Source organism: Neophocaena asiaeorientalis, unplaced genomic scaffold, assembly GCF_003031525.2.
Source record: "Neophocaena asiaeorientalis asiaeorientalis breed wild unplaced genomic scaffold, Neophocaena_asiaeorientalis_V1.1 scaffold31, whole genome shotgun sequence".
Taxonomy (NCBI): domain Eukaryota; kingdom Metazoa; phylum Chordata; class Mammalia; order Artiodactyla; family Phocoenidae; genus Neophocaena; species Neophocaena asiaeorientalis.
The window spans coordinates 2,294,137-2,321,337 of NW_020175320.1; the positions used below are offsets into that span (position 1 = coordinate 2,294,137).

General features: G+C 33.4%; 1 protein-coding gene and 1 non-coding gene across 10 annotated transcripts in view; one reads left to right on the top strand and one right to left on the bottom strand.

Moving 5' to 3' along the window:
• Positions 1–27,201, top strand: part of HERC4 (HECT and RLD domain containing E3 ubiquitin protein ligase 4) — a 133,135-nt gene that overhangs the window by 15,000 nt on the left and 90,934 nt on the right. For all 9 annotated transcript variants that reach the window (XR_003005994.1, XR_003005995.1, XM_024765513.1 and 6 more), the window contains 4 exons: positions 12,074–12,233; positions 19,317–19,393; positions 22,493–22,714; positions 23,817–23,908. Coding sequence is in view for 7 of the 9 variants with exons in the window: in XM_024765513.1 (XP_024621281.1) it covers positions 12,074–12,233; positions 19,317–19,393; positions 22,493–22,714; positions 23,817–23,908 (551 nt within the window). In the remaining 2 variants the exon portion in view is untranslated. The remainder of the gene's footprint in view (positions 1–12,073; positions 12,234–19,316; positions 19,394–22,492; positions 22,715–23,816; positions 23,909–27,201) is intronic.
• LOC112413585 (U6 spliceosomal RNA) lies at positions 9,462–9,566 on the bottom strand. The gene has a single exon (XR_003006005.1). It is a non-coding gene; the product is annotated as a U6 spliceosomal RNA (small nuclear RNA).

Below are 27,201 nucleotides of genomic sequence, written 5' to 3' on the forward strand. Positions count from 1 at the left end.
TCATTCTTGCTAGTCTTAAAAAGAAATTGAAGTAAAGCAGTTATTTGATTGATAGTATATTTATGTTGGAGTCTTTATATTTCAATTTTACTTCTCCTTTCCTCTTCAAAGCAGTTAATTTCAGCAGTTCCTAGCCATAAAGAAAGGACTGTCCTGAAGAAAAAATAATGTAAAGCCCTAAGTATTTATACGGTTTTAAGTATGTTTTGAAAATAGATTATTAAAACATAACCTTGTTGTTTTTAAGTATTATTAACAAAAGGACAACAGTTCAATCAGTAGGGAAATGTTTATATCTTAGTGCCTTTATCTGTGAAGTAGGGATGATGGTATACCTGTCTCATGATGTTTATGAGGATTAAATGAGATTAAACAAAGGGCTTAGCACAGTGCCAGGCACATAATCGTCTTGTTTATGTTACCTGTATGTAGGTAAGAATGCATAAAAGGGGTCTGAGCTTGTAAACATATCCGTTATAAAGAATTTTTTAATCTAGTTGCATCTCCATATGAACATTATTATGGGCTGTCAACCAAGACATGTAAGTTACTGTATGTTAAGTTTTGGTTTTATCAAAGAACTTATTAAAATGTTTTCATGACTATGAGTTGTACCATTCCAAATTCTTATTGGTAATTATTGGTAATAATTTTAGAGAATAAGCATTTTCATTAAATATTTTTTGTTTTACTTAATTCTTAATTTTTTAGAATATATTTTATGATGATCATTATATGATCATATTAGACATCCTTTAAAAAGTGTCAGTAAACAATAATTTTACTTTAGGAATAGGGAAATAACATGCTGCCTTGAGTGAAGTAGCCATTTGATTATTTGTTATCTCTATCACAAAATTAGCAATATGATTATTTAAAGTTAAAAAAAAAAGCATTCTGAACTATTTATTGGTGTTACTCACTAATCCCAAGTGACTAATGTCTTCATCTTTTAAAAATTCAGCATCGTAAAATGTGTCAACTACACATTCACTTGTTCAATTAAACAATTAAAGAACCATAAAAGAAGAAAAAAACACGTGTAGATAATCAGTGTTGACAATTTAGTATTTATTTTTCCAGTTTTTTCTCTGCATATATGTTGGGGCTGTATGTGACATATTTTTATACAAGAATGGAGTTACACAGTACCTTTTTAATTTCACAGTATAGCATCTTGTGAACATTAAATTTCTAGAGATGGATATAAGTGAACTTTGCATTGCTCTAGTTGGAGTTTTGAGTTATTCAGAGAGAAGGGAAGAGGAAAATCTATATTTACAGCAACTAGTGAGGCATAGTAGGCAGAGGATTCTGGCTGAATTAAACATTTACTAAGTAATTGATATGGAGCTGCTTTTTTTTGTGGCTGCGTTGGGTCTTTGTTGCTGCGCGCAGACTTTCTGTAGTTGCTTCGAGTGGGGGCTTCTCTTAGTTGCTGTATATGAGCTTCTCATTGCAGTGGCTTCTCTTGTTGCAGAGCACGGGCTCTAGGCATGCAGGCTTCAGTAGTTGTGGCACACGGGCTCTAGAGTGCAGGGTCAGTAGTTGTGGCTCATGGGCTTAGTTGCTCCACGGCATGTGGGATCCTCCCGGACCAGGGCTGGAACCCGTGTCACCTGCACGGGCAGGTGGATGCTTAACCACCGTGCCACCAGGGAAGTCCCTGAAATGGAGCTTCTTAAAATTAGCTTTTCACAAAGTATATTCCTTCTGACCTCCAGTTTTGTAATTGTTATTAACATGACTGTGCTTGTTGCTATTCATAACTATATATTTTTTTAGACCCTGATAACTTGAGAATAAAATATCAACAAAGATTTTTGTTCTCTGTATAAAACACTGACAGTTGTTCAAACTGTTGAAGTTTTTTCTTTTTTAATTAAACATACATGTAGAACTTCATTAAGCTCATATACCACATTAAGAGTTAAGATTTTCTTTTTTTAAACGTAGATTTTATTTATTTATTTTTGGCTGTGTTGGGTCTTCGTTGCTGCACGCGGGCTTTCTTTAGTTGCGTTGAGCTGGGGCTACTCTTCGTTGGGTGCGCGGGCTTCTCATTGCAGTGGCTTCTCTTGTTGCGGAGCACGGGCTCTAGGCGCGTGGGCTTTGGTGGTTGTGGCTCACGGGCTCTAGAGTGCAGGCTCAGTAGTTGTGGCGCATGGGCTTAGTTGCTCCGCAGCACATTGGATCTTCCCGGACCAGGACTCAAACCCGTGTCCCATGCATTGGCAGGCGGATTCTCAACCACTGCGCCACCAGGGAAGCCCAGAATTGTGTTTTTAAAAACTCTAAATTTTTCTTTGCTCATGGAAATACTGCTATGTATCATAAATGGGTTTTCAAACCAATCTTTAAAACACATTATACCTAAGTGTAATACTCTATCAATAATTATATTTAACTGAGCTTTGTAACATTTTCTGTGGAAAAATTCATTGGAGTTTTACATTTGGGTGTCAGAAATTATCTTCACGCATCACTTATCCTGGCTTGTTTAGCTCTCTTGCTTTATTGGTTCCAGAAAGCTTAAGATAGATATTTGTGAGCAGCATTTAACTTAACTGTGTATCACATTTGAAATATAAATAATACTTTACTATAGCCACTGTTTCCTAGAGAAGAAAATTTATCAGACCAGGTTAGTTATTTCCCTAGTATTTTGATTTGGAGAAACAAAGGACATTTGTTCCTGTGGGGTTTGGGGTCAGTTATAATTTGGGGACTTACTATATCTTAAAAAAAAAAAATTCTTTTTTTCCCTGATTACCAAAATAGTACATTTTTATAACTTTTTAAAAGTTACAGAAATAAATGATTTGAAAAGTGGAAGCCACTTTTTCCCTACATCCTAAAGATGACTACTACTGTTTCTTTATAATTTCATATCTTTTATACCTGTATTAAAATACGTAATCTTGTACACACATACATAAAGTTCTGTGGTTCTCTTTTTCATTTAACGTATTTTTATCTTTTCATGTTATACTGTATAGACATTCATTTTAATAGAAGCACCGATTTCTATTACATGGATACTCCATAATTTATTTACCTACCTGTTACTGGAAGTCACGTTATTTCCTGTTGTTGTTATTGTTGTTTCCCAAAAGGAAAGTTTCTGGGTCAGAGGACATGCATGTTTAGAATTGTAATACGCATTGCCAACTTGCTCTTGCTCTCTAAAAAGTTTTTTTTTTTGAGCTTGTATTTTAAAGATTGTTTAGAGAAATGTGTCTTTTGCCAATTCTGTGTAAATTTTTTTGCCATTTAAAAAGTTGTTTGGTATGGAAATAATGTAATTCGAACTAGAAACTTCTAAATTTCAAAATCAAGTTTATCTGTGATTGAATTATTCAGAATAAGTTATTTATTTCTGTGGCTCACCTTTAAAACAAAGATGGTAGTACTTGGGTAACTTGACAGGAATGTTTTGAACCCAAAAATATTTATTTAAGTGTATTTGTTTGCTAGGGCTGCCATAACAAAGTACCACAAACTGGGTGGCTTAAGTAACAGAAATGTATTGTTTCACAGTTTTGGAGGCTAGAAACCCAACATCAGGGTGTCCTCAGCATTGGTTCGTTCTAAAGATTATGAAGGAAGGATCCATTCCAGGCCTCTCTCCTAGCTTCTGGTGGTTTGCAAGCAGTCGTTCACATGCATTCTCTTTGTGTGCTTGTCTGTGACGACGATTCCTCTTTTATTGGGACACAAGTCAAATTAAGGGCCTACCCTGCTCCATATGACCTCATCTTAACTAATTATATCCTTGATGGCCATTTTTCAAATAAGGTCACATTCTGGGGTACTGGGGATTAGGACTTTCAGCATATCAATTTGGGGGTAACCCAGTTTATCCCATAATAACAAGGTTTTGAGATCTGTAGATGAAAGAGGATACAGAGTAATGATAATGTTTATATTTTCCTTCAAATAGCTGTTTTAGAATTTCGAATAAGATGCAACTTTTAAGAGATGCTAGATCAGTCTGGATCATAGTCAGTCAATACTCACAGAGCTTTTCATGGTCATTCCTGGACATGCACACATGCAGGGCTGCAAAATACATGAGTCTCCCGATGTGTAGATTCCCAGCTGAGGTTCAACAAAGCACTGCTTTGCCTTCCTGTTATAATATGTCCTTTTTGTGATATATTTAATGCCACACTTTTTGCATTTTTGTTGGTAATTTCACTGTTTAAAATGGCCCCCAAGCATATTGCTGAGGTGCTATCTAGTGTTCCTAAGCACAAGAAGGCTATGATGTGTCATAGAAAAAAATCCATTGAGGCATGAGTTTACAGTGCTGTTGGCTCTGAATTCAATGTTAATGAATCAACAATATGATTAAGATGTCTTTAAATGGAAACGCACATAACACAAGGTTATGAATTGATCAGTTGATGAAATGTTGTGATGTAGAGGCTTGTAGCAACCTAATCTTGTATTTTCCGTAGGGGCAGTCATTCGGTATTTGCTAAATAGGTATTTGGTGACTTTATGGAACATAACTACTGTGAATAACAAGAATTGATGTATTCCCAACTAGACTAAAATAAAAAGACTAAAAATTATAAGTGGAACAGTGATGGGGTTTCCTAGAAGGGTGGTGCGGTGGTGAAATAAATCATCATATTTAGCATTCTTTTCTTCATACATTGTGCAGAGTTTTGCATTATCTTTCAAGGAAGTGTGAAAGAAGTTTGGAGTCACTGTTTTTGTAGTTTTTATTTTTCTCTTTGTACCTTTCATTAACCACAGTTGAGAATGAAAAAAAAATTTTTTTCTGTCCATAATGGCAAAGAGAAGAAAACTGACAGAGGAACATGTTCATAAGTATGAGACATATCAGAAGGTGAATGTAGATACACCGCTGTATGGATATGGTGAAATTGATCATGTAAGTGAACTCTTAAAGAATGAGTCTGGAGATGATATTCTACATGAATTTTCACAAACTCAGGAATTGGTGAACATATTTGTTAGATCCCAAAGGAAATAGGTTGTTCTTATTCAGTTACTTATTCAGATGGAAGGATTTTATCATGTAACATTTTACAACAAGAACCTGGATCTATTCTGTGTTGCTAAAAGGATGTGCAACTGTATTCTTTCTTTTATGATGTTTCTGCAGCAAAATTTATTTGATGCAGTTTGTTAGTGAACAAATGCTGAAGTCAGAGGTGGATACAAAGGTAATTGGAGGAAATAAATGATGTAGAAATGAAAACCGTCATTAGGTTGAACATCTTTTTTTTTTTTTTTTTGCGGTACGCAGGCCTCTTACTGTTGTGGCCTCTCCCGTTGTGGAGCACAGGCTCCGGACGCGCAGGCTCAGCGGCCATGGCTCACGGGCCCAGCCGCTCCGCGGCATGTGGGATCTTCCCAGACCAGGGCACGAACCCGTGTCCCCTGCATCGGCAGGCGGACTCTCAACCACTGTGCCACCAGGGAAAGCCCTAGGTTGAACATTTTAATTGGTTTTTACAAATCTAAAAATGACAACACTTTGTGTTTATGGAGCAAAGAAGATGGCCTTTTTCTCCTTAATAAAACGATGCACCATCAGTTTTCAAAAATACTGCATTTTAACAGTACAAGTGTTAAGAACAACCAGAAGTAATGATGAGCTAGGGCTTATTAGATTTGTATTTGGAATATATCTGCTGTCAGTATTTACAAGATGGATATGTTATATCTCTCTAGTTCTTTATCTTTTCTGTTTTTGCTCCTCTCTCTGAACAATGTATTTTTTTCCTGCCTTTTTCAAGACAGTCTCCTCCACTTAAGTTTTTTTTGCTTTTTTGTGCCTCCCCAAACTAAATGTTCCTTTTTTCTTTCCTTGAAGAGAAATATTGTGAACCATAAATACTGATATGAACAGTGTTACTTTTCTCAAACTTTTTATATGAACGTTTTGAAGCATAAAGAAAAGTAGAAAGAATAGCACAATGACCAACAGTTAACATTTTACCACGTGTTTTTATCTGTACGTATTTGTATTTTTTTAAAAAAGTACCTTATTCTGAATTACAGTCAACTGTAAGGATCATGTGCTGTTACTAAACCTTTTCCAACAAGTTTAGCATCGTATGCTCATAATTCTAACATCTTCTTGTAGCTTCCATTTATCAGAGGAATCAATTGTTTTAGGTTTTTTTTTAGGAATTTTTTCTTTTTTTAAAAATTTATTTATTTTTGGCTGCATTGTGTCTTCATTGCTGCGCGCAGGCTTTCTCTAGTTGCGGCAAGAGGGGGGCTACTCTTTGTTGCAGTGCGCGGGCCTCTCGTTGCGATGGCTTCTCTTTGTTGCGGAGCACGGGCTCTAGGCGTGTAGGGCGTCAGTAGATGTGGTGCGCGGGCTCAGTAATTGTGGCTCACGGGCTCTAGAGTGCAGGCTCAGTGGTTGTGGCGCATGGGTTTAGTTGCCCCGCAGCATGTGAGGTCTTCCTGGACCAGGGATCGAACCCGTGTCCCCTGCATTGGCAGGTGGATTCTTAACCACTGCACCATCAGGGAAGCCCCTCAATTGTTTTTTTCATGGGCTTTCTTGACAAGTTTTTCTTTTGTTTTCTGTCCTTTTTCATATATATCCATACTCAACCTAAATTAAAGTGAATTTAATCCCTCTTACCCCTCTCTTTTCTGTTTGTTGGCCTTGAAAGGCAAATGTAGCTTGGTGATTAAAACTTTGAGTTAGCATAGTACCTGGTACATAGTAAACACTCAACAAATCCTAGCTGTTAGGTTTGGTATGAATTCTGTTTTGTTTTGTTTTTTTCTCTTTCTCATACAGGGCATCATTAAGCCAGGTTTTCTAGTGAATTTTTTGGTTTGTTTTGCTGGGTTCATTTATTCCCCCTTCTTTCTTGCTTATCATTGACTTTTTTGCAAGCCACCTTGTTTCGAGCATTCATCCAGAATTTGACCTGGATGTGAAATGTCTCAATATAACATTGACCTAACTTTCTAGCATACTGGGAGGAAACGGTTGAGGTTTTTCATTTTTATTAGCCATTTGGAAAAAATAAGTAGTTTAAAAAAATTGTACAAGAACTTAACAGTTTGTATATTTGTTGTCTGAAAAGCCTGTATTAAGTAGTAGTCCCAAGACATATGTTATTATGTTTCTTTAATAATATATTTCTCAGTAGTTATTCATTCTCAAAATAGGTATCTTAGTAATTTGATGGGGCTCAAATTCTGAAAGAACCACAATTATTTATCTTGAGTTTTTAGTGTGTAGAAAAAAAAGTAAAGAGCCCAGTTCGGTTTTAAAGTGAAAACAATGGTTTTTATACATTGCTTTAACTATTTTCTCTAATGTTCTATTTAATTTTTAAAATAATTTTAATTTTGAATAGATAATATATCCACATGGTTCAAAAATCAAAATAATATAAATACACATTGAGAAGGTTTGCTATTACACTTGACCACCCTATTTCCCTTCTACCCACATCCCCTATGGGCAGCTATGTTTATTAGTTTTTTATCTTTTCAAAGTTTCTTTGTGTAAATGTAAGCAAATATGAATATATATTCATATTCTTTCCTCTTCCTTACACAAAAAATAGCAAATCGTGTGCATTATTCCACGTCTTGATTTTTTTCCCTACTTTTCTAATATACCCTTGAGATCTTTCCATATCAGCATGTAGCATTTCCTCTTTATTTATGTTTTCAGAGCATAGTGTCCCAGTGTGTGGATGGAATCCTTTATTGATGGATACTGGGAATATTTCCAGTGTTTTTGTTATTATATACAGCACTGCAAACACGTAAATACACACACATTCACACACACGCACATATGTATTTGTACTCTACCCTCCTAGGTTCTCCAGCTGGGGCTTGTCTAGACGAAGGACAGATTAACAGGGAGAAAAACAAAACAAGTTTATTGCCTTGCGTTTACATGCAGGAGCACTCAGTAATGAGTAACTTAAGGTGGTAGTAGAACATGGGCTTATTTGGCATCTTAATAAAAGAACAATAAATAGAGAAGTAACAAGACGAAAAGGACTTTGAGTTTCTGGGGTGGCAAATTTTGGGACGGTAAATATGTGGGGGAACTTAGATAAGGGCTAGTTAGTAAAGTTTGTTATGTAGCTTCTGCTGGTGCTGTCTCTGAGCTGATAAATCTAGAGTTGCCTCCAGTGATTAACTCTTGTCCTTCCTGGTAGAGAGGGAAGGTGGGACACTTCAACAAATTTATGTCCTGCTTTTAGGCACATAAGAGAGCAGAGAGCTTTTCTTCTTAGTGGCCTTCAGCTCAAAGCAGTCCTTATGCCAAAGTGGCATGTTTTGGGTTGGCATATTCTGCTGCCCTTTAGTACTTAGATGTATCTGCAGGGTATGGAATTGCTGGATCCAAAAGGTAATTGCATATGTTTTGTTAGGGTTTGCCACATTCTTTTGTATAAAGGTGGTTCTGTTTTATACTTCCACTATCAATATACAAAAGTGCCTTTTCCCCCAACAGATTGTTATCAAACATATGGATTTTTATGAGATGAAAAATGTTATCTTGGTGTGTATTTATAAATACATGTTTTCAAATTAATAAACTTTCTAAGAACAGTTTAAAGTTCACAGCAAAATTGAGCAGAAAGTACAGAGTTCCCATACACTCTATACTACACGTATACAACCTCCCCCACTATCTGCAGTCTGTACCACAGTGATACATTTATTACCATTAATGAACCTGTACTGACACATCATTGTCATCCAGAGTCCATAGTTTACATTAGCATTCACTCTGTGTTGTATATTCAATGGGTTTTGATGACTGCATAATGATACTTAGTATTGTACAGAATAGTAATAGTATCATACAGAATAGTTTCACTACCCTAAAAATCCCCTCTGCTCTGCCTGTTCATCCCTCCCTCCCTCTAACCCCAAGCAACCACTAATCTTTTTACTGTCTCCAAAGTTTTGCCTTTTCTAGAATGTCAAATGGTTGGATCATACATTTTGTAGCCTTTTCAGATTGGCTTCTTTCACTTAGTAATACACATTTTAGTTTCCTCCATGTGTTTTTGTGGCTTGAGAGCTCATTTCTTTTTAGCACTGAATAATATTCCACTGTCTGGATATACCACAGTTTATCCATTCACTTACTGAAGGACATTTTGATTGCTTCCAAGTTTTGGCAATTATGAATAAAGATGCTATAAACATCTGTGTGCATGTTTTTCTGTGGACATAAGTTTTCAACTCCTTTGAGTAAATACGAAAGAGCACAATTCCTGGATCTTATAATGGTATGGTTGGTTTTGTAAGAAACTACCAAACTGTCTTCCAAAGCGTCTGTATCATTTTGCATGCCCATTAGCAACGAATGAGAGTTATTGTTGCTCTGTATTCTTACCAGTGTTTGGTATTGTCAGTTTTTTGGGTTTTGGCTATTTTTTTTTTTTTGATACTTTAGGTACTTTTTTATTGAAAAAAATATGGAACGCTTCACGAATTTGCATGTCATCCTTGCACAGGGGCCATGCTAATCTACTCTGTATCGTTCCAATTTTAGTATATGTGCTGCCGAAGTGAGCCATTTTAATAGGTTTATAGTGGTATCTCATTTAAATTTGCAGTTCCCTGTTGATATATGATGTACAGCATGCCTTCATATGGTTATTTGCCATCTTTATGTCTTCTTGGTGTGGTGTCGGCTCACGTCTTTTGCACTGTTTTTTAATTGGGTTTATTTTTTTACTGTTGAGTTTTAAGAGGGTGGTTTGTGTTTTTGTTTTTTCTTGTTTTGGATAACAGTCCTTTATTAGATGTGTCTTTTGCACATATTTTCTCCCAGTCAGTGCCTTGTCTTCTCATTCCTTTGATAAATTTTTATAATTAAGTATGCAAAATAAATGTATGGCTTTATGAATTTTCTAAGTGAACGTATTATTGGCTTCTCAGTGTAGTTTGAATTTTCATTTCTCTCATCAGTGAAGTTGAACATCTTTTCATAGGATTAAGGGCCATTTCTGTTTCTTCTTTGTGTGAACTATCAATTCACATCTTTTGCCATTTTTCATTGAATTACTGCTCTCCCCCACCCTCGCCTCAGTTAGTCTTTAAATATTAGGGAGGTTATTTCTTTATTTGACATGAATAACATTTTTCCTGTTTTTTTTTTTTAATCAGTCTTTTTACTTTGCTTTTAGTTTATTCTGCTGTATTTGAAGAAATGATTTGAATTTTCTCTCATGGGTACAGGGAATCTCTTCCTCTTTCCTTACTTACACAGCTTAATGTCACTGTCTTCCAGAATTCTTCTTACTATCTTTCAGGGCTTTAAAAAGTATCTCATGTTGCCCTGGTACCTTTTGTATGTCTTTACCTTTGCGTTTAATAACCATCCTTATCTTGCTTGTTTTTCTATAGACTGTAAACTCCTTGAGGACTAGAACTCTGTTTTATTTACCTTTATGTGTCTAGTGCTTGGAGCACACATGGTATACAATAAATATTAGTGTTTGGTATGCATGATTGTTTCTTTGTTGCTTGGATTTTTGGTGCCTTTGATTTTACAGCCATTGCTATCTAATTTAAGTACTCTTCATATATTATTGTTGAACCAACCAGTCTTATTCATCCTTCTTGTCATCCTTTTATTTCTGCTCTTTACTACATTTCCTTTGAGGATAGTTTTGGAGAGATATCGACTCATTTCAGGGGCCTCTGTGAAAGATTAACAGATCTTTTGTGCATTTTACTTCTTCATAATTAAGATTTATGGGATGCTTTGATGTAAATAAATGATGCCATACTTTTAAGTCCTTTTTCTTTTTTTTTTCGTGGGGGGAGGCAATGTGTTATATATGTTTTGTTTTTATATGTTTCTACAATATAATTTTATAAGAACATATATACAAAATATACACAAAAAGTGAGAGATTAGTATAGTGAACGTCCATGTACTATTCATCAACTTTACGAGTTATTAACTTGTAGTACTTTAAGGTAAGTACTTAAAATAACATATCCTTAGAGTTATACAGATTCCTGAAGGCTGTCTAAGGGCTGACCTCCCACCCCAAAATGCAGAATAAGTACCCAGATACAATTTGAATTTCTCTGTATATAGGGATTCAAACTTCTTGCATGTAATCTGCTTTATTATTGAACAGCTGCATTTGTACATTGATCTAAAATGTGCTTCTGAAGAAACCCTGATTCAGTTTTAACAGCTCTGCAACAAGAGACTTTCAGTTAATGAAGACATAGCTTTCTTATTAAGCTAAAGAAGGTTAATTTTTTTTTAAAAAGTTTAATTTTAAATGAAGTCTTAAAAACTTGTAGTGTACTAGTAAAAAAAAAACTGATAGTGCACATCTTAAAGAGACTAAGGAAGCAATTTCACTTTCTTTACTGATTTGTCAGTGGCTACTGACAGTCTTATGAAGGGCCAATATTTTAAATTAATTTCTGGTTAAAAGCTTGGACATGTTTTAATCACATGTAGGATTTTTATGTCTTTGATGTTAAAAGTAGCAGTCCATAAACTGATATCTATTTGTTATGGTCACATTGCCTTTCAGTTCTCTCCTCAGTGTATCTAGTAGATGCTTTATTTATGAGATCTGTAAAGAATTTGTTTCTTGTCAGAAATTGCTAATTCAGATTATTTCCTTAATTTCAGGATCACTCCATAGTAGTATCCATTTGGTAATGTATATGTCAGTTACGATTTTATTGTTAAAAAACAGCCGTTATTTAAATGGTTCCCTTTCAGCTGGACTCCTTTCTTTTATTGGTAATGGCTTTGAATGAAGAGCACTTTTCGGAGAGAATCTTTATAAACCCTTAATTTCTTTACCCAAATGTTAAAGTCACTTAGTATTCTGAGTTGATTATGCCCTATGACATATCTGTATTTACCACAGCGAGAATTTCATATGGAACATATTTGTTAAGTTTTTGAGAATAACTGAAGTTATATTTAGTCTGTATTTCAGCATTTCCTTAGCTTTTTTGTACAAGATGAAGACTATTGTTTTATTCGTGTTGGGAGTTTAAAACTAGAATGTAATGTCTCTCTTCTTGATTTCTGTAGAGCAGGTTGTTGCGCTGGATGCTCAAAATATCGTTGCTGTTTCATGTGGAGAAGCTCATACATTAGCACTAAATGACAAGGGCCAGGTGTATGCTTGGGGTCTCGATTCTGATGGACAACTTGGCCTGCTAGGATCAGAGGAATGTATCAGAGTACCCAGGTAACAAAGGTGACCGACAAGAGGTCTTTAACAATCTTTTATAATAAATTTGCTATCTAAGTTATTCTGCTTACTACTGGGCATTTAAGAGTTGACACCGAATTACTTCTACCCTTTGAGTTCTTAAGGCATTTACTACGTAGGTTCTTGCCTTTAATTTGGATTGAGTGCTGTTTTTTATATACTCCATATTTCCCCAAATTATTTATGTTTGTAAAGAAAAGGGGTAGGGAATGCCTACTTTATTATAAATTTTCTCTCACTAAAAATTTTAAGTGGGTTAAGACTAATTGAAACCATTAATTATACTATCTTGAGTACCTCAGCCATTGAAATATTTATTATATATTGGTTGTTTGCATGTTTCTTTCTCTTGTTTTTTTAGTCTTTATTGTTTTTATTGAATATAGAAGTCCCACATGCTTAAAGTGTAGAAAGAATAAGTCACTTTCTACGTTTTTACATAGCAGTGACCACAATTTAATTTATGCTAACCACTAATTCATCATAGAATTATTTCAAAATTTAAAAATAAGCAATGCTTCATCAATGTTGTAGTCTTACAGGTTTATATAGGACATAACCATTGCTGTAATATTAAAAACTGTAAGCATGAACATAAAGATTTAAAGAAGAGTATCCAGTTCTTTTAGACATATAATTAATACACTAACTCATGCTTAGTGTTTAAAATTATACAAATTCTTGCCTCCTTAAACTCTTGTTTTTTGTTTTCTTTTTTCCCCCTAGTAATAGTTATAGGGACAAAAGAGAACTCTCCAGGGAGCCAAGGTATTACACTAATTTTAGATATATTTCAGGTAGCATTTTTGTAATATACACATATAGATATTTTGTTTTTAATTTAACATTGATAATGTTTGTTTTGGTTTAAGAGGTAGATGTAACTACTAGGATAAGAAAATGGAGCACAGGAACTAATATATTTCAGAACAGGAGGGAATTCCCTGGTGGTCCAGTGGTTAAGACTCCACGCTTTCACTGCTGCGGGCTTGGGTTCACTCCCTGGTCGGGTAACTAAGATCCCACAAGGTGTGCAGTGCAAAAAAAAAACAAAACAAAAAAACAGAACAGGAGCTCTTATCGTTAGAAATGAGTTTTTTAAATAAAAGCCCATAACCTTCCTTCATATATATATGTATGTCTATTTAAAAACTTAAAGTATACATTTGAAGTATTTGCTTTGTTTTAGCATAGTAAAAGTTTTTTTCATATTTAGTTTGACATTTTATGTTTGTTCTAGTAATGAACTGTCTGTTGAGACTTCTGGATACACACATTAACATGTTTTGTTTATCGAACTTGTAACCAAATTCCACAAAACTCCCCAAACAAATTTCTTCCCCTTTGTTTCTTCTGCAGTAGCAATTAAATAACACACTTTACATTATGCTTTTAGTGCCTTTTAATGATGGTGCTGTTGGGAGAGAAATTTTTTTCTTTAAGCTAAGTAAATTGAATTTTTTTAGTCATTTCAGTTTTGATTTCTTTCAAAAAATGTTAATTTGCAGCCAAATGGCTGTTGGCTACAAAATACAAAGCATTCATAGGAACAGAGTGATCTCACATTTGTCATATTGTCTACTGATTTTATTTCTTTCCACAAGTAATTGTTGTAGAATGGGATTTTTTATTTAAGGTTTTTCAGAACTTTGTGTTTTTAGGATTGAAGAGAGACATGTTAGATTTTCTAAGTCAGTATTTTCAAAACCATGATTCACAGCAAGGCTGTCTAGTTTCTCTTATTTTTACTCCGCTTAATTCTTATACTTACTTTTTTTTTTTTTTTTTTTTTTTTTTTTTTTTTTTTTGCTGTTCAGTTCTGATATGAGAAATTTCAGTCAGTAATCCATAGATGATTAGTAAATGGAGAGAAAGGTAATTATAAGGAGAAGAGTTTATTATATAACGATTTATTTGAAGGTTGCCCAATAATTCTGTATCTGTGACTTTACTCTTTATGAACCTGGATGGGGACCTGTAGGATCTTGAGTCCTTTGGTTTAAACTTCTCTGTTTGTGTATTTGCTGAACATCTGTATTAATTTTCAGCTGTGTATTAAGGCATCTTTCCTGTTCAGTCTTTTCAGTTTTTCATGGACTAATCTGATTTGTTGTGACGTATATATATATAATTTTTACTGATACTTTCATGTCTTAAAGGGCAATTTAGTATTTCAGTAGAAATATATTTTTATGAAAGACCACCATTGATTTTTTTTTTTTTCTTTTTAAATCTCAGCACCAAATCATTTTTTAGATGCAAGGCTTTTTCTAGGTGCTTAGAGATGTCAGCCAGCTTTGTAACTTTCACATACACTTTGAATAAAATGTGTAGAATATAGGAGGAAACTCAGACATATGTGAATAGATTTTTTAAAATTAGTGTTTATAATTTTCATAAGAATGATCAGAAAAGTGAATATTCACATTAGGCTGTATTTTCTTGAGAACAAAACCCATTTTTATGTTAATAGATGAGAGTATATAAATTAAGCAATACTTTAATTTTAAAGATGAATGTAAAATTAATAATAAATAGATTATATTTGAAACTCTTACTCTTTGGTAATCTTTTCCTACTTCTGATTTTGTTTTGTTTTGAAATCATTATTTCTTGGGGAAAGACAAATTATTCAATATCAGTGGTCTCTGTGGACCTGCATTTCTGGCTAGTCATTTCTTTTTATATGTAGGATATATGTTACACCTTTATTTTAAAAAAAGTTAATCTGATTTTACTGTCTTTTAATGAAAATAGAAAAACAATTGTTGGCAATGAGGTTGTAGTTTATTTTTTAAAGTTCTGTTTTTTTGGACTTTGTAAGAAAAAATTATGACAGGATGGTATAATATGATGATTCTTGTGAGAACAGCAATTTCTGGGCTACAGGAACTAATTAAACATGTTTGAATTGTCACCTTGGTCAAAAATAAAATTTATTTTCTTGATTGAACTTTTAAAAGTATATTACAGGGAATTCCCTGACAGTCCAGTGGTTAGGAGTTGGTGCTTTCACTACCATGGCCTGGGTTTGATCCTGGTCGGGGAACTAAGATCCTGCAAGCTATGTGGCACTGCTCGCCCCCCCTCCCGCCAAAAAAAAGAAGTTTATTACAATTTCTGCCTAATATTAGCATCTAAAATACAGAACATTTCAGATTAAAAAGAAAATTAAAAAAAAATTAGAAGAGTTTTTAATGGTAGAGACTAGATCAGTTGTTAGCCTAAATTTTTCAAAATCAAAGAGTTGGTGCTAAGACTTTTCTCAAATCAGTAAGAAAGTTGTGGCTTAATTGAAAAATAGAAAATTGTTGATTATGTTTTACTGGCAAAATATATTTTTAAAACCACTTTATTGAGGTATGATTGGCATACAAAAAGCTGTACTTAATGTATACACCTTGATGAGTTTGGAATTGGCATAATATTTAATGCTTTAGTTCTTCAACTTCTTGAATATATATAATATAAACTTTTCACTAGTCCTTGTTAACAGTTGTTAAAGAATTTTACCTTAACATACAATTGGAAATGCCTGGTTTTTGCCTATATTGCCACTGTACATTAAGTTTGAAAAATGTAACAACACAACAGTACACATATTCAACAGTATATGTTTTGACTTCAAGACTTCCTAAGGGAGAGGTGTATAAATCTTATTTCCAAGTTTATTAACGTTTTCTTACAAATTTCAAACGTTTCAAAATTCAGTGAAGAAATTATTCTTTTCTTTTTTTTTTTTTTTCTGGTGAAGGAAAGTGTAGCATTTATTGCAAGGTGACATGCAAGGAGAATGGGCAGCTGATGCTCAAAAGACCCAAACTTCCTAATGGTTTTTAGGGATGGGTTTTTAAAGACAAAGTGAGGATGAGGGTCATGGGGAATGTGATCATTTCATGCAATCTTCTGATTGGTGTGTGGGGAGGTAACCAGGTGAGGTCACAGAGATTGATCACGTTATCAGTCTTCAGGCTTCAGCCAATCTGGGGGCTACATGCTCATGGTCATCATTCTCTGTCTGGTTGGGGTCTGGTTTCTGTAAAACAGCTTCTTCCAAGGAGCTGAAATCCCTTGATTCCACACATTCAAAGGCAAATGGCAAATACACCAGGCCATTTCTACATCCAAAAAGTCATGGCAGTAATTTGCAGAAAAGTCATCCAGATCATTGCAAGTTTTGATTGAGCCCATTATGTTGCTAACACTGTTCAAGCCTATTTCCTGACAGAAGAGGCCACATCACATCATATAGACCACATGAGGAGCAGCAAGTGTGGTCAGGAGGCAGAACAGGAGGGTGAAATTATTCTTTTCTTTACAATGAATAATTTTAAATGTCATAGCCATTTTAAAATGTTTGACAAGAACTCTAAACTTTAGGGAGTTATTTTAAATTTATAAGCAGTTATAAAATGTTTCCCCTAGACATCTGAATTCTGATTTTCTTTTCATAGTTCTGATTAATTGGGAATCTTCATGTATGTGTGTATATATATTTTTTATTTACAAAATTTATTCTGGCTTATTTTACTCTCCTGTTAACTGCATTTGAATCCTTTTAAAAATTGAAAACCAGAAAACATTTACATTATCTTTTTTACTCATTGGGGATTATTTTTGATGAATTCTATAAAATTTTGTTGCATTAAGAATTTTCTAATTTGTCTCTTTAGGAAAAATGGAATGTTGTAAAGTTGTTATACTATTCACAAGTATTTTTGTTTCTTTTTAAAATTCCTGAAAGCTTAAAACAAAACAAGAAAGCATATCCTCTCCTCTTCCCCACCCCCCCAAAATCTTCAGTGTATTCAATCTCCATAGAGATAAAAAGAGAGGTTTTTTTCCTTTAAAACAGTAATGCCACAGAAGAATATCTTAACTTGTCTCTGTAGCAGACATGGCTAAAGAAATTAGCGTTTATGTTATATTCTAAGCCGTATGATAATATTTTGGTAATGAGAATCACTTTCTGTAAATTGCTGTGTAAATTTAGAAGTCTTTTGGAAGCAAATTTTATGAATAGTTTAATACTAAAGCTTCAAAGAAGTTGCAGATTTACTTATCCTCTAACAGTGGATACTTCACATACTTTTTTTTTCCCCATATTTTTTGCCAGGCACTATGGTAGGTCTAGGGATTCCATGGGTATAAGATAATAATAGTCCATCCTCACAGAGCTTATTGTTTAGCAGAGTATACTAATAGTAATAATTAAATGAATAAGTACACCAGTAATTAGTAGAGATAAATGCTGTGAAGGAAAAAAACAGGGTGCTATGAGAATGTAGAATTTTAAAAGATTTTACTTAGTCATGCAAATTGGACTTGATATTTGGAGCAATTAGTTTTTAAAAATATTTAATACAGTTCACTAGTCACTGTATGATATGCCTAATATGCATAAGCAGTAACAGTAAATGTTTAGTAACTTCAGCACAGTTGTATGTATCCGTGTATTTTTTATTCCTGTTTTTGCATTGCCAGTGTTTGATTTTGCTAACTGCAAAAAAAAAAAAAAAAAGACGTTTTGCTATATTTGAAAATCTGAAGGTACATTGGACCCTGTTAACTTGTTGGATTCTGCTAAATGTAGCAGTACAACTCTCAAGCTTTGTAGGACATAAATCCACTAAATAAAATTATTTTTAATACAATATGGAATTAGAGTAACTCTCTTTTTTCCCACTCAAAATTTGGTTTGCTGAAGCTGCCTCCCGAAAATCATGGGTATTGACACTCTGGTCAGAACTTGCTCTGGACTCTCATATGGCAGAATTAGGTCAGGTGGCAGTATCAGGTAAAGGGAAATAAGAAACATAATATATTTCCACACCCCCTTTTTTCTTAAAAACATTCATTCAGGAAAAACAGAATGAGCAAGTGAAGGGGAGCTACATAAAGAAAACCTGGGATGGTTGATGCACATAGTTTCTTGATTTTTGTAATGTTTTAAATCCTTTAGAATTACATTGCAGTTAAGGAAAAATCAGAAATCGGGGGAAAAAAGAAACTATAAAAAATTAAGAAACATGAGATGGCAGAAATATGACTGAACACATCACTGATCATAATACATATGAATTGATTAAATTTCTCTAGTAAAGAATTAAATTTAATATCAGTGATTTAGATGCAAAGCAAAAGGATAGTCCAAAAGGAATAGGTTTCATGATTTGTGAATTGGTAGCACCACATGATAGGAATCCTTGTTGGTTCTTAAGGAACCTGACAGAGGAGAACATATAATAAACTAGGCCAAACACCAATTTTCGACAAATTGGATCATGTACATTTGTTTTACAAATATATTGCCAAGTTTCATACTTTAAGCTAAAGATTTTTCACATTTTGATGGTAATATCTGCATCATAAAAGCACTGAGGGGCTTCCCTGGTGGCACAGTGGTTAAGAATCCACCTGCCAATGCAGGGGACATGGATTTGAGCCCTGGTCTGGGAAGATCCCACATGCCGCGGAACAACTAAGCCCATGCACTACAACTACTGAGCCTGCGCTCTAGAGCCCATGAGCCATAACTACTGAGCCCACGTGCCACAACTACTGAAGTCTGCGTGCCTAAAGCCCATGCTCCGCAATAGAAGCCACCAGAACAAGAAGCCCGCGCACTGCAATGAAGAACGGCCGCTGCTCGCCACAACTAGAGAAAGCCCACATGTAGCGACAAAGACCCAGTGCAGCCAAGAATAAAAATAAATCGATAAATAAATAAATAAATTAATTAAAAAAATAAAAAGAAAGCACTGAGCTGTGAGCATAGTTTACTGTGCTTAAATATTGTCCTTTCAAAGTGTTTTCTCATCATATCTCTTAATTTTTTCATATTTAGATTTTGTTTACTGATTTTAGCATAAATTTTTGGTAAATTGGGCCTGTATGAGAAAAAATATCATGAACTGCTAGGTCATGCTAGTAAGGAACTGCTGGTAAGGAGACTACTTGCACATAGTAGGTGGTCAATAAATCGCATAAATAAATAATATTCAGGATCCATTTGTTAAATGGAATTAACTGATCCTGATCTCTCTTCTTACTTTCTAGAAATATTAAAAGTTTGTCGGATATCCAGATAGTACAGGTTGCTTGTGGCTACTATCATTCACTTGCACTTTCTAAAGGTAAGCATTGCTTTTATTTTCTTTCCCCTTTTCAGTTTTATTACTTGATAATTTGAGTTGAAATTCCTCCAACTTCGTTCTTATTAAAGATTGTCTTGGTTCTTCTTGATCCTTTTCATATCTATATACATTTTAGAATTAGCTAGTCAGTTTTCACAGATACTTAAAGTGTTGGAATTTTGATTGGGATTGCATTACCTCTAAATCAGTTTGAGGAGAACCTTTATAATATTGAGTCTTTCAATTCTTGAGCATGCTATATCCCTCCATTTATTTTAATCTCTTTTTAAAATTTTTCTCAAGAGTATTTTGTCATTTTCTGTGGAGAGGTCTTATATACGTTTTATTAGATTTTTCCCTAGATATTTGATATTTTTTGTTACTCTGGTGTCATTTTCAAATCGTTTATTACTAGCATATAGACATGAAATTGATTTTTTGTGTCTAATTGTTCTTTAGCCTGCCGAACATTATTCCTTTATAGCTGGGGAAGCTTATAACTTGCCCAAGTTCATTTGCGCTTACAGGTAAACTTTTTATGAATAGAAATAGAGAGGTCTAAGCATCCTGTAACCTTTATTTGACTTCTTCCTATGCCAGCTAAGGATTGTAACATGGGTTAGTAAAGAACCTGCCATATATTTGTTTTTTATTATTTAAAAAAATAAGTTCCAGTGGCTTCATTATTATTATTTTTAATTTATTAAATGCCTAGTAAGGCCTACTATGAATGAAACAGTAGACTAGAACTATAGGGAAATACGGATAAGTTAAGAGGAAGTTTTAGGGATCGTACCATCTAGTAGAAGAGGCAGATATACAAATAATATAATTGAGGCAGAAAAAATATATACTACTTTTGGTCAAAGGAAAAGTAAAATATGATGGGCATAAGGAAAAAAGTTTAATTAGTTTCAATCAATAGAATTGGTAATAATAAAGAAGGGATTGATATTTGATGCAAGTCTTGAAAGATGATTACAATTTCTTCAGAATTAGAGAGGTTGTGAAGCAGCTAGGGAAAATGTTGAGGATTGGCTAAGGTAATAGTACTAGTAAAGGTATAGAATCTGGGAAATATTTTCTGTATTTGAGTATCGGAATATAGTTTTACGTGGGTATTTTGAGAGCATGGGAGACATTTTCATACTTCAGTTGAGACTAAAGTAAAAACAAATCTGTTACAAAGGGCCTTACATGCCATATTAAGGAATTTGGATTTATTCCATCAAAGGAATAAAGTAGGGGGTGGAGGCTGGCATCCCTGTATTCTTTGTTGTTACTTTGCCAACTCCTCTTTTGATAGTTTGGTAGGTAAATCCAAGATAAATTTAAACCCAAAGGTTTTACCGATGAGGACAGTTTTTCTATCTTGACGTATCTTACAGGTATTCTTTTCCCTTATTCAGCTTCATGTTTTAGTAGTATCTTATGCATCTAATGGAAAAAAAAATTTTTTTTTTTTGATCACTCAGTACAAACTAGGCACATTAGGGTGTACAGTAAACAGTGGTAAGCAGTACACTACCAGCTCTTATGGTACAGTCACACAAATAACAATATAGTTTACATACTATGAAAAAAGAGTATAAATAAAAAAGTTTGGGATATTTAGATAATATAACAGGGGTACTGAACTTAATCTGGCAGATCAAGGAAGGCTTTCTGCTGGGAGACAATAGAAGTAAACTAGACAAGGGTGAGGGAAAGGTTTAGGCAGAGTGTGTGAGACAGCAAGTGTGTGAGAAATGGTCATTGGAGAATATAAAGGAAGGTGAGTATGGCTAGAGTGTAGTAAGTGAGGGAAGAGGCTGGTATGAAATGAGCTCAGAAACATAGGTACATTTTACAGAACCTTATAAGCCTTGTTAAAAGTGTTTATCTCAAGAGCAGTGAGAAAGCACTGATTTCTGTTTTTTTCAGGTGAGCAGCATTTCAAATCTACATTTTTTTAAAGAGTCAACTCATTTGAGATTTATTATGGAATAAACACACAGACATAAATTTATAGAACAGTTAATTTGAAACTTATCCAGACCATTATTAATGGTGTCTGTCATATATCAGATCTACATTTTTATATCTCTTTGTATATATACAAATGTCTGCTGGTATGTCCATAGAGTATTTCTGGAAGTACATATCAGCAGTTAGTAAGAGTGCTTGTTTCTTGGGAGAGGAACCAGAGATCTAGTTTTGAAGGGAGGCTTACTTTTAATAAGTGTGTACTATTTTATAGTATGAATTTTTAAAACTCAGATATTAGTGTGTCAATTATTAGTTTAGTGCCATTTATTTAATAAAAATAAGTAAAAAGATGTTTAAAGTTGCAAAAAATGTAGCAGTGGGTGAGCAAATGTGACGAGAACTATTACAAGAACCAGGTGAAATGGTGAGGAGTGGATCTATTTGCCATATTTTTCTTTAGAAAGAAAACTGTATATAACTTGATGATAGATTGATAAAAATCTGTATATAAGGTAAGAGAGGAGAGGAGTATTAAGGATGACTCCTGTGTTTATGGTTTGTGCTGCTGTATCAGTTAAGGTGTTATCTACTGAGAATGAGGAACACTAGGAAGAGGTCCAGGTATGGGAGGTAGGATGGGGGTCATGAATTGAGTTTAGGGCATGTTGAACTGGAAATACCTTTCAAATATCGAAGTATAGCTGTCAGGTAAACAATTGGACACATGAGTTTATTGCTCAGAGGAGAGATCTGGGCTAGTGATAAATTTTGAATGTGATAGCATATAATTGATAACTGAAACCTTGAACTTGAATGAGTACCTCCTGGGAGAAGTCATAGAATAAAAGTGAGACCTGAGGAATACTAAAACGAGATGGTCCTTTCTTGAGGAACATCAGGAAATGGGATTATCCCCAGTTATGTGACTTACCCATTCATCAGTAAAGTCAAACTAAAACTGTATTAACATGGATTATTCAAGGTAGTATTGTTTCCATATAAGAAATAAATTTAATAAGGAGGAATATGTATTTTCATCAAAGAGGAAGAATATCCCAAAATAACTGATGATTTTCAAGTGAAATTTTTTTTGTGTGAGAAAAATAGTAATTTATGATTCTTGTTTTACAGCAAGTGAAGTCTTCTGTTGGGGACAGAATAAATATGGCCAGTTGGGTTTAGGCATTGACTGTAAAAAGCAAGCTTCACCACAACTGATCAAGTCTTTACTTGGAATCCCTTTCATGCAAGTTGCAGCAGGAGGAGCCCATAGTTTTGTACTCACCCTTTCTGGAGCTATCTTTGGATGGGGACGCAACAAATTTGGTCAACTAGGTCTTAATGATGAAAATGGTAGGTTTGCATTATTTATAAATATATTTTTAAAAAGAGATGATGTTTTGAGATATATCAGTGATTCTTATGTCAGAGAGAAGTGTACCCAAATCTTCCCTGGTGTTGAGGTGGGGATGAGAGGTTAATTTTAAAATTCCATTTGATAATAATATTTTTAGGAGATTGTGGGAAGGCCAAAAATATTATTTTATTCTAGAATAAAATATAGAAAGTATATCTGGACAAAAATCTTCAATGTTGGATGTTCACTAAAAGAAAGTTGAGAAAAACATTACTTCAAATTGGTAATCATATTATCAGCCACCATCAGTGGAAAAAAATTATAAAATTATACTGAAAAGTAACATGAAGTGTTCATCTATTTGAGTATTTCAAGGAAATATTTAAATCTGAGTCATTTAATTAATCACTGTTAACAGTGATGCTAGAGTCTTGAAAATAAACTTTTTGAATTTTAAAGAATTATAACTGCTTAAAACAAGTTGGGATCTTGGAAACTGATTTTTCATAGCTACATTAGGTTGAATGCCAGTATTTGAAATACAAAAACTAATTTAATAAAGTTCAACATAATTATAATGACTTAGACAAAAGTGAGTTGTTGATCTAGTAACAACTGGTAATGATAAATAATACTCTCAGAATTTTAAAATATTTTGTTTTGCATGAGAAAAATATGTCAGATTAGGACATTATATCTCTTTTCTACTATAAAATAGCAGAAGGTATAATTTTCAGGCTTTTTAAAGTAGGATCCTATGAGCTTAATTATCATGAGGTGAATATAAAGAATGATGTGCATGTACTAGAAGCAGTCAGATAGCTTTGAAATTCCTTGATTGCGGAGTCCTATGCAGATTGGCGTTTAGGCAGTTTAGTACTTAAGTTACTTAGTTTAGAGCTCTCCTTTATCACAGTAGCATGACTAGAAAGGCGTGGGAGCCCAACTTAGTAGGCTTATACCACAAAATCATTGAATTGTTAAAATTGTTTAGTTATCACCGTCTTCCACAGTTCAGGAAGCTGTAGAGGAAACACATTTTAGAAGCTTTTAATTTTAAAAATACTGTTCGTTAATGTCTCTTGTTGGAATTTTCAGATAGGTATGTTCCTAATTTACTAAAGTCACTAAGAACTCAGAAAATAGTTTATATTTGTTGTGGAGAAGATCACACTGCTGCACTAACCAAGGTATTGTACTCCTATAAAACTTTTTTATTAATAGTTATGGTAGTTATTTCATAATTAGTGAATATTTTCATGGTATTTACTTTGAAACTTGAGTGTTATTGATGTCTAAAAAATAATTTATCTTAAAAAAGGGACTTAGGTTATTATCTGTTCTCAAAAACTTTACGTTAAATTTCAACTGTTTCATGTTATGAAATGTGAATTGTGATCTACTGTTTGTGTGGTGAAAATATATATTGTTGAATTTTTCAACTTCATGTGAAATACTGCTTTAATAATACTGTGAATGAAATAATTCCTTTTTAGTTTGTCAGGCTTGCTGTGCTTTGTGTATCAATCCCATTTATATTGCATAACTCTGACTAATTTTAATGTAGCTCCCATGTGCCTTATAACAAGTAATAGAGACTGAATCCCTCTATTATCCATAGGCCAGGTATTATTCAAGCAGTTATAATGGGCTTTCAGCACAATCTTGTTAATGGCTTTAACTCTGACCTCTCACTTAGTTGGGTATGTGCCAGTTCAGTATCAATACTGTATAGTTATCTAGCAATTAGAAGTAAAATGAAAATAAAAACATTAAACTAACCTTTACCAGCAGTATTATTTATTATAGTCATGTTAACATAAAGGAACTGGCAAGTTATCATTGGCTAAATTAGAAATTAATGTTTTTGCTTTTTTATCTTTATATCCTGCATAGTAGATAAAATTGGCAAGAAAAAATTCTAATCAGATTTATAAAATTTCTACACATGTACTCCCACATTGGGAATTTTAGAAGAATTATTCTCAGTCCTTATCAAATATAGTGTACTAAAGGTACTTTAAAAAATATTATAATGACCAGTTACAAAAGTTAATTTTTAAAAATTTTATATTACTTGCTTTTGAGTAAGGAAGTTTTACTATCCCTACTGATCTTATTACCATATTTCATTGATTTTTTTTGTCATTCAAATTGCAGATGTAATCACTGTCGGCAAGTTATAAATTTTAGTAATTCTCTTCTATCATTCGTATTTAGGAGAACTAAGGCTGTATTGAAGATAATAGTAAAAAATACTTTGTATAATATCTTTCCATAGGACTAACTTTGTGGTAGAAAGAGTCACATGTTAATGCTTTTCAAATTCAGCCTTTCAGATAACCACTTACCTTATTTTCCCAAGATTTCTAAAGATTTCTCTTTATTGAGTTTTTAAAAAATGCTAATTCTATTAATCTTCTGTATTTCTCTCTCAAAACAGTAGCTGGTGATACTTGTTCACTGGAATTCTTGGTATATATTATTTTTAACAAAATCAGATAGTTTTAAATATTTCAAAAGTAAAATATTTTATTGTTCCTTGTTTAAAGTTAGAATATAGTTCTATATCAATGTCTTTTGCTTTTCTGGAAGAGCTTCTTGCAAATAGATTAGTATTGCTTTACAAAGCAGTTTCCTTGTGCAAAACAAACATTAGGAAAACTTTTAAAACAGATTTTAAAAATCAGAATAAATGGAAAGACATGCATGTTAATGGATATGAGGACACTACCATAATGATGTCAATATTTTTCAAGTTCTTTTACAAATTCTTTATGCAAATCACATATGCATATACCTTTTGACTTATCAGTCCCTTAGTAATTTTAAGAATCTGTTCCAAAGGTACTAAGTTATGTATACACAAGGCCATTTATGGTGGCAGTATTTTAATAACAAAAGAAGAGAAGAAATCCAGATTCCCATCAGTAGCAGTCTAATTCAGTAAACTATGGTAACTCCACTGTGTGGTACCATGCCCTGTAAAACAGAATGAGGAAGATCTCTATATTATGTTGTGGAACGATTGTCAGGATATATTATTGTTAAGGAAAAAGAAGAAGGTACATGTTATTTATATTTGAAAAGAATTAATAGGTAGACCAGATGAGCCTTGCCTTATAGGTTTGACTTTGGAACCTAGAAACTGTTACACATAATTAAAAAGCTTATATGTTAAAAGAATTCTTCAAAATTACAAGTGGCACAAATACAGAAAGAAGAATTCTTTTAGGGCATTTTAAAGTATAGTATTTTGTTGTGCATCACTGATGGGTAATAGCCTGAAGATAAACCAAATTCACAAAGAGGTCTTAAACTGCATTCTGTAGTCTTATTGTTAGTAGTAAAATTGGCAGCATTTATTTTCAGTATATTGTATGTAGAATAAGATAAAGCAATTAAGTATTTGTATTACTCTCATTATAAACTATGATTTTCAGCTTAAGAGAAAGGAGATATAAAATGGTAGCAATTAAAACCCTGTAATCTTTGCTTTGAATCACAAGTATCAGTGTGAATTCTTATTTTTCTCCTTCTAAAATAAGTTTGTTTGGTTTGGTTTTTGTTTGGTTTTTTGGTGTGTGGTTTGTTGTTGTTGTTGTTTTTTGCTATGACCACCAAAAGGTTCTAGAAATAACTAAACATTTGTAATCTGGAAGCAATGAACATCCTCTGATTGTTGTAGACTCTATACTAAAAAGAACTAGGGCTTCTTAGAGAAGAGCCTGATCTCATACCTGGGACCAAAAAAAAAAGTATGAAAATAGCCTTGAGTATTTTGTGTCACAAAAACAAAGACTACTAAGATCATGTCACAAGGACAACTTGGAGGAGTTTTCAGTGGTTAACAAAAATAAATAATGTCTGCAATAAATGGAAAGATACCAAATATATAAAAATCTGTGACTTCATAATGATCGTCTTCTTACCCAAATCAGCACAAAGCAAACTTCATTGCTTATCTTTGGAGGTTGCTAGGGCAACAACTTATTTTTCTAAAAATCTATAAATGAGAAAGAAGCATTTCTTCTACCTCTTAATTGCAGATTGTATTTTATAATAGCTCAATAGTTGATGAGTTAACTTCTCTATAGAAGAATTTTGACTAATAAATTTAGAAGAAATAATAAGATTAGAAAAATCTCCATTTCATATTCCCTAATGAAATAATGGATCTAGGCAAAGATCATCGTTAAGCTTAATGGGTATAGATTAGGCTGAAACACACTGTCCCACTTACTTATTTTTAACTTTACCTATCAGACATATGCTTTCTGACATGGTGTAATAAAATACTAATCAAGAAAGTTTAAATATGATCTCTATATTAAATAATATTAAAGAAATATTAACGGGGTCCATTCCTCAAGAACATATAACAATTGTACCTATATATGTTCCCAGCACAGCAAATATTAACAAGTATTAACAGATCTGAAGGCAGAAATAGACAGCAACACAATAACAGTAGGAGACTTAA